The 15,191-nt window shown below is 39.8% G+C and overlaps 1 protein-coding gene across 1 annotated transcript in view; it reads right to left on the bottom strand.

Moving 5' to 3' along the window:
* Positions 1 to 15,191, bottom strand: part of ush2a (Usher syndrome 2A (autosomal recessive, mild)) — a 363,320-nt gene that overhangs the window by 12,133 nt on the left and 335,996 nt on the right. The window contains exons 75-84 of the mRNA XM_061964341.2: positions 12,503 to 12,584; positions 12,270 to 12,415; positions 10,267 to 10,605; positions 9,827 to 10,188; positions 9,387 to 9,756; positions 9,038 to 9,319; positions 7,293 to 7,462; positions 5,145 to 5,478; positions 1,164 to 1,373; positions 977 to 1,069 (exon numbers count right to left, since the gene is read on the bottom strand). Of these exons, the coding sequence (XP_061820325.2) occupies positions 977 to 1,069; positions 1,164 to 1,373; positions 5,145 to 5,478; positions 7,293 to 7,462; positions 9,038 to 9,319; positions 9,387 to 9,756; positions 9,827 to 10,188; positions 10,267 to 10,605; positions 12,270 to 12,415; positions 12,503 to 12,584 (2,388 nt within the window). The remainder of the gene's footprint in view (positions 1 to 976; positions 1,070 to 1,163; positions 1,374 to 5,144; positions 5,479 to 7,292; positions 7,463 to 9,037; positions 9,320 to 9,386; positions 9,757 to 9,826; positions 10,189 to 10,266; positions 10,606 to 12,269; positions 12,416 to 12,502; positions 12,585 to 15,191) is intronic.

Raw genomic sequence — 15,191 nt, 5'->3', positions numbered from 1 at the left:
GATACACACAGCATATGCTGTCTGGCTAGCTGTGTACAAACAGAACATGAAATGTGGGCTAATACTTTACAGATACTGTAATATGATTGTTCATGTTTTTCAGTCAGTACAGATTGGTGTCTTATCGTATTACAAACTCAAACGCGTTTCGTGTTGACGCAGTTGCTAGCTTATATCTTTCCGTAGATAGCTTTTACGGCTAATATAGTAGAACGCCGATGTGTTACTACGCTAGAAAAATAGTTCCTAGGTGTTCGCTCCTACAAAAACAATGTTGTTACAGCTTGGTTATTATACAGGTTACTGAAGTATTGTTGACAGTTTTTGAATGCATGTTTAAAGTCATTTAGAGGTAGAATGGTTCTCTCCAATTAGCTGCATTGCTAGCCACCAAGAACATGCAGATTTCTACATGTTAGAATGAAAAAACAAACAAAAACCTTTTGTCTTCTTGTCTCTCACAATGATTGTGAATGATAGGCAAAATTCCCAAAAAAGTGCAAGGGGTGATTGTATCACCCACTTGGTTTCGCCTAATGGTGATATTTCAATCATGCATACAGTTACAATGTGGTACATCACATATTTTCAGTTTCACATTTCAACATGTCTGAAAAGAATAAGTAAGAAGCAGAGCTAATTTAATCCTATGATATATGTAGAATATATTTATATTATTCATATATTACCGGTATATATTATATATATAATATATTATATATATTATATTATTTATTATTGTCATTGTCTATTGTGAGCGAACTGTGGTGCTGAATTTCCCCCAGGGATCAATAAAGTACTTTCTATTCTATTCTATATGATACAATAATACATTTTCAAATTAAAACTGAGGCCTGAGTGGATCTCAATAGATTGTGCAAGTGTACCTAATGTTATGGCCAGACAAAGTTAGGAAGAGTTTAAGGATATCTGGGTGTGTGTTTTAAAGGCCTACTCCCTCGTCGCATGTTATTACCTGGTAACAGGTGCAGGCCTCCATGGCGACCCTGTACTGTGTGTAAGGCTGTAAACCATGAAGTGTCTGCTGATGGGATGTCCCCTCTGAGAGCTAGCAAAAAGCAGGACAGAGTTTGTGTTCATTCCACTTTGGGGGTTTCACACTACTAAGAAAGTGAAAGTAGAGGAGTTGGAGTTTTCTTTACCAGAGTGACGTCGTCGTTGCGTTCAAGAGAGAATACGCGGTAGAGACTGACAATGCCATTGGGCCGGGCCGGAGGTTGCATGTCCACCACTGCTGTGGTTGCTGAAACGTGCAGGAAGGTGGGTGGAGCTATACCCTCAGGTGGGGCAGGTCCAGTTGTCCCGTTGACCCACTGGCTGGGAGAGCGGCCGGCTGAGTTTACTGCCCACAGCTGAAGATAGAACATATAGTATTAGGATTTCAGACGCATGTTATCAGCGCTTAATAAAAATGTCTCTTCATTAGCGGGCCGACAACAAGATACAAGTCAATTTATCGGATCATCCATCAAAACTAGCATCGGGCGTGAGAGCGAAACCTTTTCACCATGCAAGGCAACGCTAACATATCTGCATGACAATTACTTTTCACCTTCATCAAGGAGTTACTCACACAGTAATCTTATTTGTGTGCTTGTGGTGGCTGTAATTAGAGGGTGTACACAACACAGGGTCACGCAGGGGTGTAAATTAGCATGTGTAAGTCATCTGTAGCCTGTCACAAGTAGTGCACCGGGCAGATGGATGGGTCTAAGCTTTGTGTGTGTGTGTGTGTGTGTGTGTGTGTGTGTGTGTGTGTGTGTTGTTTGCAGGACCAACATGGTGAGGCTTGAGCGTGGATGCATGCGCGTGCATCATGTTAAGAGTTGAATTAACCTCAATAATAGTCAATTAGGATGTGATCAATCAGAGTGATTGATCTAAGTGACAGCACAGATGGACTGAGGAGGTGGAATGGAAGATGGAGAGATTGAGAATGAGGAGGGCAGAAGCAAGAGCGGTCAAAATACAAACAAAGGCAGGCTGCTAAGAAATGATGCACATGTAGAATTGTTTGCTATGGATAAGATATCAGCGCTGAAATGTAAAACGTAATTTGAAGTATTGCTATCCCTATTTTCCACTGCAGTAATCCCAAAATAATTATTAGAATACATTGTTAAATGCAAACTTCTAACAAACACTGTAAATACATAAGTAGTATACTTGCAAAAACTTGTTTATAAAGCTGTAACTGCAGAATAACTACAGCATAATAACATGTTAACTTGTGTTTAAAAGTGACCTTTGGAAATGTTCATCTTTTCTGACTTATAAATGTTGTTATAAAGTTGGATAACACGTCAAACCATAAGGTTCATCAGGCGTGAGCTTGCACACAGTTTTAGATGCCTCTGAATGTTGTGTTTTGCAGACTTTTGTTTTGACAATGGGCCATTTGTGAAGTCACAGATTGCTCGACATACTTAAGTGGGCATCCTCGTACATGCTGTCAGCCAGCCTTCTCCCCGTTTGCTGAGCTGAAACTGTTGCTTGTAGTCTCCCGTGTTATTCCTTCTCGTTTCATGCCCACTCTGATGTCTACAAAATAAATACTGCCGTGTTTATTTGTTCACCCATTTTACACGGGACTGTTTTGTCAATATGATACGAAATTGGAATCAACCGCTAAACTGAGATGAATAAGACATTAGTACTCGGTTTGAGGAAACAAAATTATTACCATTTTCAGCTAATCCGGCATGCGCATGTTGGTAAATGCACTTTTTGTTTGATGTAACATTGTGCGACACACAATGTTGTGCGCCGTAAATCTATGCACAGTTTATGAAGTTTAGTTTCGACTGTCAGGAAAAAAAAAATAGCGGTGTATATATAATTTCTGATACTTTTAGAGAGAATGGTGCATGGTTTAATTTTCAACACCTCGACACATGAACCATTTGCAGACATACTCAAAGTGAGTTATAAATGTGACTGTATAGCAAAATTACACCAAAGCATATTCAATACATATTCTGTAGACCACAAGGGAGTGTGTTAAATATAGAATCATCATAGGTCCCCTTTAAATAATACACGCTTCATATAATCGACAACAACTATACACAAATGCACTACAAGTTACTGTAGTTGTTAGGTAAAGGTGGAATAATATAAATGCGGACGGGCATTAACCCTGGAATATCATATGAACTCATAATGAGACACGTTTGGCTATAAAAGCCCAGTCGGGACATCATATAAAAAAACGGTGATAAAATATAAATGGAGATCTTGTGTGTTGTGTGATTCTACTCCCAGTTTCCCCACAAAGAAGTCAACCTAACCATGAAAGTGTCTGCTTTTTTGAAGGGGATGCCAGGAGCTGATGTGATGTCCATTATAGAGGTCCTCTTGTGTCAATGCACTTTTTTGATACTATAGTAGTAGTACTACTACTACTAATAAAATACTAATAGTATTACTAATTATAAAATGAATCAAAACCAGGTTTCGATTAACGTTGTTACTGTTTGTAATATGTTGTTACTCCATTACACTCTCTTTGTTGCATTGTCTTAGCAGTGTACTTGTTCCTAAGTTTGCTATGAAACTTATACTTTAATAATTTAAAAAAAATTGTTTATACCTAAATAGTCATATTTGTATTTGTTTAAAAAAAATATATATATTGTCCCGTAAACTTTAGGCTGTAAAATCTGCTCACAATATCGTCAATAATTTAGGCTTCCGTGCTACCCATATTGTTGTATATATAAAATTGACCTCACATCTACCTTTTTCTAGGACTGTCATCATATGAAAACATGCTCAAATTATTTGCCTGGCAACAACAATGCTCCGCACGAAGCAGCAGAACAGTTAAAAAGTCCTGTGTGGCAAAACGTGATGAAAGTTTATTTTGCATAGACGTAAGAGAGAGAAAAAGTTGCATAGCTGAGATCACCTTCACCTTGATCCATTTGTCGTTCTTAAATCATACACAGATTCTTTACTGCTGTCACTGCTCTTGTTCTCTCTCATCCTATTGGGCCACCATTTGGCTTGTTAGACACAAAATAAAAATACACCACGTTTGCCACCATGGCAACAAACGACTTCAGGGAACTTCCCGGGTGAAACTGAGTGTTTCAATTGGACTGTTGGACCGCGGACGCAGTGGAGGCGCTCTGATAGGCTGACAGAGCCACTTGGCGGGTACATCCACTTGGGGTGAAGGGGCTAAGTTGTGTGAAAGTGTGCAGTAATTAAAAGGAGGCATAAAGCTGTCAATAGGAGCTTATGACCCAGTGTAATTAGCCTAATATGATTTCTCTCTCTGGCAGTGCTGACGTATCGTCCTTGTGTATGCGTGAAGCACCAAGACGGAGACAGTAAGAGCCTGTAAACACAGCAGAACAAGATGGATAGAGCAACACGCAGGGAAGTAGATTAAACTTGCCATTTACTTGTCATTTTGTGATGGAAATGATAGCTTGGTGAGTGACAAGGTAGAAAGAAGAGATTTATAGTGTATGACCGGATGTTGTGACTCACATGTGAAGCACACCTGAAAGTCCACGTGACCATGAACAACACAAACATGGCAACATGCTCCGCAGTCTGCGCCACTGGAAAATCCCCAGGGGACATGTAGCGGTCACCATTAAAAGGTCTTTCCAATACAAGCACTGTTACCAAGGGGACTAACGGATAATTCGATTGGCTGGCCGGTAATCAGCAAGTGGGGTGCTCTGAGGGCGCCATGATTAATGGCGCTGTTGCCCGCCCGTCATCTCCCAAAGCTCCTCCCTTCCCCTCCTTCCTCCTGTCATAAATTAGGACCCTCGTAAATAAAAACAGCACCACAATCAGGCAAACTCAATCAATTACACAGGTTCTCTGGCCTCGGCTCGTACGTCTGACAGGCAGGGATGCTAATGTTATTGTTGCTTCCAAAGGGCTCGCCTGTCAATTAACGGATCAACACAACAGGACGAATATGGAGCCCTCTATTTACCACCTGTCTGATTACTTGGCTCAAGCACTAGTGTGTGGATGACTATCAGTAGATTTGTGTGGGAGGATGTGATTAGACTTCATCTTTAAAATGAAGTTCACATATCACAGGAAAACTTAAGTGCGACAAATTAAATGACAACCAAATAATAGTACTATACCTGGTACTGATATGCAGTAAATGGCTGGAGACCCTCATCCTTGCAACTTGTGGATGAGTTACTGTAGACAAGTGTTGCTGCATTCCTTTTGTGGGCACCACTGGTGGGTTCCAGCAGTCTGCGGTACACCTCGTAATGCAGTTTCCTCCCATTTGGTCGAGCCGGAGGGGACCAAGTTAGCAGGAAGGCGGTCTGGTGGCCTGTGTTGGGATCTGGCTGCAGGTCCAACAGTGGCGCCGTCTGTCCAGCAGGGGGAGCCTCCGGCGTGAGTATGGATGACCAGTCGCTGGACGAGCAACCCAGTTCTGTGCAAGCCTCCAGCCTCACCTCATACCTGCACATACAGTATTTAAAAAACAATCAGTGTTCTGTGATGACACAACTACACGGCGGTAAGCCTGAACACTTAAAGTATGTATCACTTGTATCCTTAAATGATTGTATTCAGTCATTGTGTAGGACAGGACTATACGTGCACACATTTGCAAGAGTTGTACCAAAATTATGCCTTTGCAATGTTTAAAATACTTTGTTTTAAAGGAAACTGTCAACAATATTCTAATTGTATTACTGGAGTTTTTTTATGTGTGGCATGTGTGTCTATTTCCATGCTTTATTGTATTTTATTCACTCAATATTAAATACAAATAATTCACACAACAATAAAATAAATAATAAATGAAAAATAAAATAAAAAAAAGTGTTAACTTATATCTTCCCCTATTCACAAAATACAATATTAGCTATTCAACTCTGAAAACTATTAAGGCTATGCATGTCCAAATTTGCAAATATGAGTTGTAGCAAAAAATATGCTTAGAACATTCATAGACATATAAAGGCCATATTGATATTCCATAACACACAACGAAAAACAGCTTACTCAGTCATATCTTTTCAAAATCAATATTTAATTTATTTTTTTAAATACAGACAGGAAATTTAAATTGTTTTGTTTTACTTTCAAGTTTGTTGCATAAACAAACACCCTTGATTCAAATGCATTTTTCCATTGTCACTGTTGTAAAACTAAAAAAAAAAAAAAAAAATCTTAGTTTATTTTAGGTTGTAAATACATTCTCTTTCTAGAAATCTGTTGTGAATATTGTTGATATAATTTGTTTGTGCTTTAAACATAATATTTTGAATAATGTAATGTACGAGTTCATTACATTTCAATAAGTTTTACTTTTTGAATATTAGGTTTGTGCGTTCTCTGTATCAATATCAACTTATGACTCTTACAGCTCTCTTCTGTCAAAGAAGGATTAAATTTAAATTTGTTTTACAGACACTACCCCACATATGGAACAATCAATGAATTATACAAAAATATATACAATAATTTTTTATTTAGCCATTCATTTGCCTTATGTAAACTAGCTAAAGGTTTAGCTTTGTATAATTTATGTGATTCCTGTGATACATTTCCATCAATCATAACACCCCAAAGCAATCAATTTAGTTTTTTGAATATCAACTACTTTGACATATAACTTAGTTCTAACAGTATTTTAAGGACAACCTATTAACATCAAACCCTCTTAAATAAAGTAACCAAGATGTCAGAAACAGCTCTGAATATGATACAGTATAATAATGACTGTTATACTTTTTTAAGTCTGGGTAAAAGCATATGTTATGTGTCTTCATCTAAAAACAATGTGTTTGGTAAATGCATATTGCAATATAAAATGGAAAACTCACACATTCAACTGTCGTGTTGGTTCACTTAGTATTTTGCATGTGCAATTTAAACTCAGAATCCATTGTGGTACATTTAATTTTCAGTAGAATTATAAAATACTGAGGGAGTCAAACGACAGGGCAACTAAAGTGGAGGACTTTTTGCCTGCTAAGAAAATATAGTAGGAGAAATACAGACAATACATGAAGATGAGTTTGACACCTGTGATATTTATCATGAGACTTTTAAGGGAATATAAATACATGACATGCAACTATTAACCCACAGATTGAGAATTGAGGAAGAACTGTGTCCAGATTAATGGGTAAACATGGACACTGAGACTTGAGTGTTGAGACACTTAGATCAACATGTTGCTATGAATGAATGAACGAATAATGTAGCAATCCCGCTCCTTATTTGTTTAAAAAAACCAAAAAACAAAAACAGTTTATAAATACCTGCGGTATGGAGCGAGCCCCTGCAGAGTGGTACGTCTCGCTGAGAAGACACTGTCCTCTGGAGTGTACACAGTGCTGGTCACACTAAGCTGGATGGGATCTCGATGATGTACTGTGTAACTTATAAGGTCTCCATTAGGACGGGCAGGTATGCTCCACTCTACTTTCACCTAAATGGGACAATGAAAACACCAGTTAAGTCTCTAAGAATGACCTCCCAGCCATCTTTTTAGGAATTCCTGCTAGAAAGAATTGATACAAAAATATTTGTCTTTACAAAAATTTTATTTTGAAACATATTGTTCAGCTAAAACTTCTCTGACGTAAGCATTATCTTCTTTATAGAAGTGGATTTTTGTCTCTGTAAAGCACTTGCCTTGTGTATGAATTGTGCTCTATAAATAAACTTGCCTTGCTGCAGATCTCATTAGATTAAGGAGTACGAACATTTTACCATTTTACAGTATAACAAACCGCAATTAAATTTGATTTTGATTCCTGGGGCGATTATTCTATTCAGAATCGACTATGGATTCAAGACGATTCAAACAGATTCTTTCAAAATATGTGTTGTATCAATGATAATACAAACTTTTCAAAACAGGTTAAAGGTTACAAAAGCTTTGCTATGCTACTGGTATATGACATATATGCGCAACGAGTAACCATGAAGATGTCTTTTTAAAAAGATTCTTGAAAATTTTCAATCAATTCACAATTGTAATAAATAAGAATCCATCCATCCATATTCTACCGCTTGTCCCTTTCAGGGTCGCAGGGGTGCCGGTGCCTATCCCAGCTGCATTCGGGCAGAGGTCGCAACCTCATCGAATCGCGGATGTTAATTGATTTTTCCAGCACCCCTACAGCAGGGGTCCCCGATCTTATTTGCACCAGGGACTGGTTAAATGTAGGCATTATTTTCACATGTGGCACATGAATATAGAAAAAACAAGTGCATGAAAAATACAACTCACCATAATGCATCACTTATTCCCTTTGCAAAAAAGCTTTCCAAAGGCTTTTGTTTACTATTCATTTTCGCTTGATTGTGGGCTTATTTTTTGGCTAACGTTTCTGATGCTATGTGAAATAATACCAACACTTTAACTTACTAGCCAAGGGAGACGTGTATTTTCTTCCTTGGACACACTTTATGCAACAATCTAGCACACTTGCACATTAGCACTATAGTCTTTTGCACTTTAACTACCGTACTATGATGGCTTTATACCTGATCTGTCCTGAGCTAAGGTCATGCAGCAACCTACTGTTTTACAGTAATTGGGTCTTTATTTTATTTTATCATTATATCTGAGTCTGTGTATCTTATTGTACTGTTCATGTCTGATGTTGGTGCTGTCTAACTTAACTTTGTATGGACCGTATCGTATATACCATCAACCTGCAGAGGAGACTGCAGATGTAAATCGGATTTAGGGTACAATCTGGCACTTTTACATTTTATATATTCATCAATGTGTATTGTCCCATTAACAATGATGTAAGAATTACATCAAATGGCAACTTCACCCCGAGAGGGACAAGCGGTACAAAATGGATGGATGGATGTATAGCAACTTCCTATCAGGAGTTATATTATACGTCCATAAATAAGCTTATTTGTTTGTATAGTGGGAAATGCGAAAGTTAAGAGAAAATGCCGTCGTTTATATAATTATCTAATGTTTCTGTGTGGCACGGTAGAAAATGTGTTGTTGTGGACCACTTCCCAAGCGTCTCACCTGACCGGCTCCCAGAGGTGTCAACATGGGTAGACCGACACCAGAAGGAGCCGCTGGGTGAGTTTTTGCTTTGGCTGCGGCGCTGCTCACAGCCCCTCTGCTGTTGTTGGCCCAGACAAAGTAGCTGTACTCCACACTCGGTAGAAGAGTGAAGTCGTGGTAGTGAGTATTAGAGCCCACGTAGATAACTTCGCCATCTCTGCGGAGTTCATAAGCTGTGATGATGCCGTTAGGGTTCTGTGGTGGGCCCCAGCTAACTTCTACTGACTCTGGACCAGTGACCTGAAGCAGATAGATAAAAGACAACTTGGATGGCTGACTTAAGTGCTACCTTAACATGCCAACATACTTTCAAAGTGGGGATAGGCATATCCAACGGAGGAGCCTCCTCTGTCACAGTGGATGTTGCTGTGCTGGCAGTGCATCCACCACTAGTGCAGGCTAACAGTACTAACTGGTAGGACATGTAAGGATGGAGATGTGACAGCACTGTCTTCAAGTCTTTTCCACGATAAGCCTCTTGGCTATTCACTTTTAGAACATATTCAGTCACCTCCCCGTTCTGGGTTGCTGGTTTAGCCCAGGAAATGTTCATACTGTTGGATGTGATGGAGTCCACAGTGGGAGCCTCTACAGTGGCAGGGGGAGCCTCTAAGGTAGTAATGCTAGTGTGAGGACTTGTGAGGCATCCCTCAGATGTGCATGCTGTGATTGAATAGCTGTAGGAAACAGAAAAATATATGGAGTATAATATTTGCATTGATGTTATTGTGTGACGGTAAGCCTCACCTATAACTTGAAAAGGGAAGGAGATCCTCGTCAGTGTAGCTGAGGACAGTCGGGTCAAAACTGAACGAGAAGCTAATATTGTTTCTCTGGATCCTGTAAGACTGGAGCAACCCATTGGGTTCTAAAGGTGGAGTCCAGGAAACCACCACTTCACTAGGGCGACCCTTAACATGACTCACTGTTGGTGGAGCTAGGCCACGAGGGGGGGCTTGCTTGGTAGTCACGGTTAACCAAGGGCTGTAGGTGTAGCCAGCAGGGTTATGGGAACGTACGGCGAACTCGTACTCAGTCCAAGGGCGCAATCCAGTCACCTTGTAGAAGAAAGTGTAATTTCCTTGCGGAGAGGATTCTCTGAACAGCACCTGTTAGTGATAGCATTGTAGGTTAAGCAAGACAGTAAATAATAAGTAAAATAAAATAAAAATGAGCCTTTTACAAACTTTTTCACTTGCGTCTTCCTCATTGCTTCTCCCTCTGCCCACCTGATCTTGGCTTCTTCCCAGTAAGTAGTACTCGCCAACCGGCCCATATGGATGGGCGGGAGGTCCCCAGGTAAGCAACACATGGTCCGAACCAATGAAAAGAGGTGTGGGAGAAGGCTGCGAGTCAGGCGGAGCAGCATCAGTGGTGACATACTGAGGTGGGCTCCTTGTGCATCCCGCTGATGTGCAAGCTTCAAGGGCCAGCGTGTACGTGGTCCATGGCTCCAAACGTCGAAACAGGAAGTGACGTGACAGACCACTGAACTCCAGGTTTCCCTCGCTGTACAAATTATACATCTGATGAAGAACATGAAGAACAGGAAAATGTGCGTGTCAGAAGAGTCTGTTGAGTCGTGTGGTTGCCAGCCTGGCTCATATGTAAATCAGGGGTGGACAAAATAAATCAATGTATTATTTAGATACCTAACGATAATACTTATTATTTTGTCTAACAGTGCATCAATAACGTTGTATTGTTATGTTTTGAAGCAACAGGTGCATCACTATTGATCTGAATACTTTATTAAAACAAAATTGAAAATAAAAAAAATACATTATGTTTACCACATCAATGAATAAACAACAGGTATGTAAAAAAAAAAAGGAGATCTTATTTTGTTAACTACTCAATAGTTGTTTGAGAACTCTGGCTTAATTGTTCACATATCTTACATTAGCATCGTAACACCTCCTCTGTTACTTGCTATCAACTTTTGAGATACTTTTTCCAGCATGTCTCTGTGTCACAACCACATATCTCCAGGTCACTGGTTTGCGTGTGTGACAGAAAGAAAAAAAGCTCTGACCTGCTTAGGGAGTATTTTTTGGCGCCACTTGATGGTTTTCATGTATGCATTTCTGGACGGTAGTACTGTATAGGCCAGGGGTCGGCAACCCAAAATGTTGAAAGAGCCATATTTGACCAAAAATACAAAAACAAATCTGTCTGGAGCCGCAAAAAATTAAAAGCCGTATTACATACAGTGTGTCATGAGATATAAATTGAATCAAGAGGACTTAAAGGAAACTAAATGACCTCGAATATAGCTACAAATGAGGCATAATGATGCAATATGTACATATAGCTAGCCTAAATAGCATGTTAGCATCGATTAGCTTGCAGTCATGCAGTGACCAAATATGTCTGATTAGCACTCCACACAAGTCAATAACATAAACAAAACTCACCTTTCATGCACAACGTTAAAAGTTTTGTGGACAAAATGAGACAGAAAAAGAGGTGGCATAAAACATGTCCTAGAAAGTCGGAGAAAGTTATACATGTAAACAAACTACGGTGAGTTCAAAGACCGCCAAAATTAGTAGGACAAAACGGCGCTCGCCAAATACTCGAATCAGTGAAGCATGTTTAATATAAACAGTGTGCTTTGTAACAATTAGGGAGGCTTGTGTCATGTTTGTCCTCCTACAGAAACCATATTAAAACAAAAAATAGATTTTTTTTTTCTTTTTCCATTTTTCATACATTTTTTAAAAAGCTCCAGAGAGCCACTCGGGCCGCGCTAAAGAGCCGCATGCGGCTCTAGAGCCGCGGGTTGCCGACCCCTGGTATAGGCCCATTAGTTTGCTGCCTAAACATGCTGTCGTCGACTAAGAAACAGGAAAGAAACAGCAAGGCAGTATACTGTAGTTTAATGTGTTGATTAATAATCAATACACCTGTATAGACTCAAAACAGTGAACACAGTGCGCGAATAGTTTCCAGAATAATTCAAAATAGTTTCACAGGTGAATGCAGCTTCTCAAACTTATGTACGTGTACCTTCTCTAGAGTGGGTTTTATCTGCTTCTTTAACCACTACTTTCATAATAAATACTCTGCATTACATTGAACATTTGCACGCAATGATATTCAGCTTAAAGTTTTCCATGTTGAATTTGAAGACAGTCAGTTTCACTGGCATGTTTTAGGGTTTATCTTCTGTTATTACTGTTTGTACCGTGATGGGTCCATTTGGAGAATTCGGTGGATCCCAGCTGAGCAGTAAGGACCTGCCCTGCTCTTTCTGTTCCACACTGAAGTTAACCAGTCCAGACGGAGAAGCCTCCATTGTCCGAATGCCTACCCATGGACTGGACACACTGCCTGAACATGCAAAAAAACAAAGAATTGTCGAGAGTCTACGAAAAGTATTTCGATTATGCGATTTAAAGGCACTGGTTGTAATCATACCTGCGTCATTTATGGCTTCCACTAGTAGGTTGTACTCACTGTAGGGCTCAAAGCCGAAGACTGCTGCTTCTAGGACTGAACCCTAAGAAAGTTATAGGATAGAATTAAGAACATTAAAACCAGAAAATATCTAACTTAATAGGAGGTAATGCATGGAGTTGAGTAGCAAGCCATGCCAATTGCTTAAGTCACACGCATTTTTATTTTTTTATGAAACAACAGGGAATCACTAAGACAATGTCAAGCTAAAATGATGTGGCATGGGATTTGTCGTATCAACATTACAACATATTGTACTAGAAGAAGTGGCACCCACAGACTGGCAAACGGCCGTCCCTTAAGACCGCGTTCAAAGCCTGTGGTGTGTTTGTGTTACACCAATACAGATTAATTCGTAGCACAACATACACACACACTCTCATACAAACAGAGACGGTGTGCCTGCCAGTAGCTTCAGGCAGTGGGACACAGACCAAAAAAGCTGGCACTCGCAGGGACAGTGTGTGTATAGTCAGTGTGTGTGCAACATCATTTACTAATTGATAAGAGACGCACTGTTGTTTGAAAAGGGATGACATGGTTGTCAAGAATAGATCAGGATGGCTTACGTTTTTTTTTTAAAAACATTAGGATATGAGCTGGTTTCTGAGCATTTATCACTACAAATTATGCCGTTTTATTTTCCTTTAGTTGAGTCTGCATTTTTTAAACTCTCACAGAAGTTAACATATGTAAAGAGATTAGCGGGTGGGGATCCAAATGGCTCAAATTCAAATTGGAGTCAAAGGAAAAAAGGCAGACAAATCGGCGTGGCGGAGCACCAAGGATGAACTGCCTGAACAACAAGCCCAATACATGTCTTGACTGTCTATATGTCTGCGAGCCAACGTACACAGAAAAACAGGATTAATAAGTCCCTGGACACCTAGACACAAGCTAAATCCTCCTGCAAATCACATACGTTCGTAGGGAAGCAAAGACAGAGGGAGGGACAACAAATGACTAGAAATAAATACACAAAGTATATAAGTAATGATAGAGAGGGCAGAGAATTAAGGGAGAGTGATGAAATAAAGGTAAAAGGTGAGTAAGTAAATAACAGACGAAGCAAATAAAAAGAGTAGTGACATAAGGAGGAAGAGAGGGAGACAATGAACGATTAAGCCGATAAGAGGTGAGGGGAAAAGAGAGCGAGATAGATGTTGCAAAAGGGAGAGACGGATTAAGTGAGCGCGAATGAGAGATCTCTCTACCTTAAAAGCCAGTGAAATATGTGAGGCATGTGGCCTATAAAGCGCTTAACATATGCACATTGTCAATAGCAGCATCTGGCGCTGGCAGATTTTATAGGAGCACCGAGACTCTGCTACACGCCTCTAGATGGCAATACATTCAAACACTTTATCGCTGGAACGCACCACATTGATGGCCCCCATGCTGCGCGCGCGCGCACACTCACACACACACACACACACACACACACACACACACACACACACACACACACACACACACACACACACACACACACACACACACACACACACACACACACACACGCACAAGTGCTATGAAATTGAGCACATCAGCCTGCTAACTGCTCACACACACACACACACACACACACACACACACACACACACACACGCACACACACACACACACAGAGTCTGTAATCAAATGCTTAAGCATGGAAGCACTCTACTATTACATTCTATTAACAGCCCCCTTAATAACAGTTTCTTCCTAATACTCATGCAAAAAAGTAACAAGATGAGGCAACACAGTTTTAGCACCAGAATAAAGTGATGACACACCAATCTCTGTTTTGAAGGACAACACAAAGGTGGTCCATCCCGTGAGAAATCTATGACAGAACTTAATCTATGCAATACTATGGAACCACGAAATTCAAATACCCCTCAAGTCAAACAATTCAGAGTTTAACCCAAAATATCTGAAGAAAATAAGGCTCTAAATTTGCATTAAAATCAGAAAAAACAATCGCAGTCTTGACTGATTTTATAGTGTAGACAGTAAGACTGCTTGACTTATGCTATCTGAGACTTCAGCTCAATGAGCATCGCAAGTATTAAATCCATAATTCGGTTTGCTTTTTTTTTTTTGTGATGCCACCAATTTAGGGTTCCAGTGATGGCTAAGACAAATCATATGACAACTGTCAAACCATCAAAACATATTGTGCATAGGCATGTGGTAAATGTGCCTCTGTCCTGGTTGCTCAATATTGCTCAAGCAAAACAAATCACAATAAAAGAAGGATGGAATGTAACAAAACCAGAAACTTTGATGTCTTATATCAAAAGTAGGGCTATCAAAAGTTAACTGATGTGACTAGCCACAAAAAAGTATTGCATTAAACACAGATAAACCCTGCAATTTATTTTGACCCCACATGCTCCTTTACCTGAACTGTGGATGGTTACCTGAAAGGCGGTAAGAGTTGTTGTACAGTCAGTGATCAGGTCAATGCATAGGTCAGTGCAAAGATGAGTGAGAGAATCCAGCTGGTGTGTTCACAGGCACATTTCACTTCAAAATGCAGCCTGACTGGACAATAAATAAAACGGTTACCAAGTTTTGAGCAAATAAATGTATTGCATTCAAGTAGCCTAAAACATTTTAAAAACTGTTCCTGAATAACATTCCTACAATAGAATCGCAGTCC

This window comes from Nerophis lumbriciformis, linkage group LG06 (assembly GCF_033978685.3).
Source record: "Nerophis lumbriciformis linkage group LG06, RoL_Nlum_v2.1, whole genome shotgun sequence".
Lineage (NCBI taxonomy): Eukaryota > Metazoa > Chordata > Actinopteri > Syngnathiformes > Syngnathidae > Nerophis > Nerophis lumbriciformis.
The sequence above is the reverse complement of the archived record's forward strand: the minus strand, read 5'-3'. Positions and strand labels throughout refer to the sequence as shown.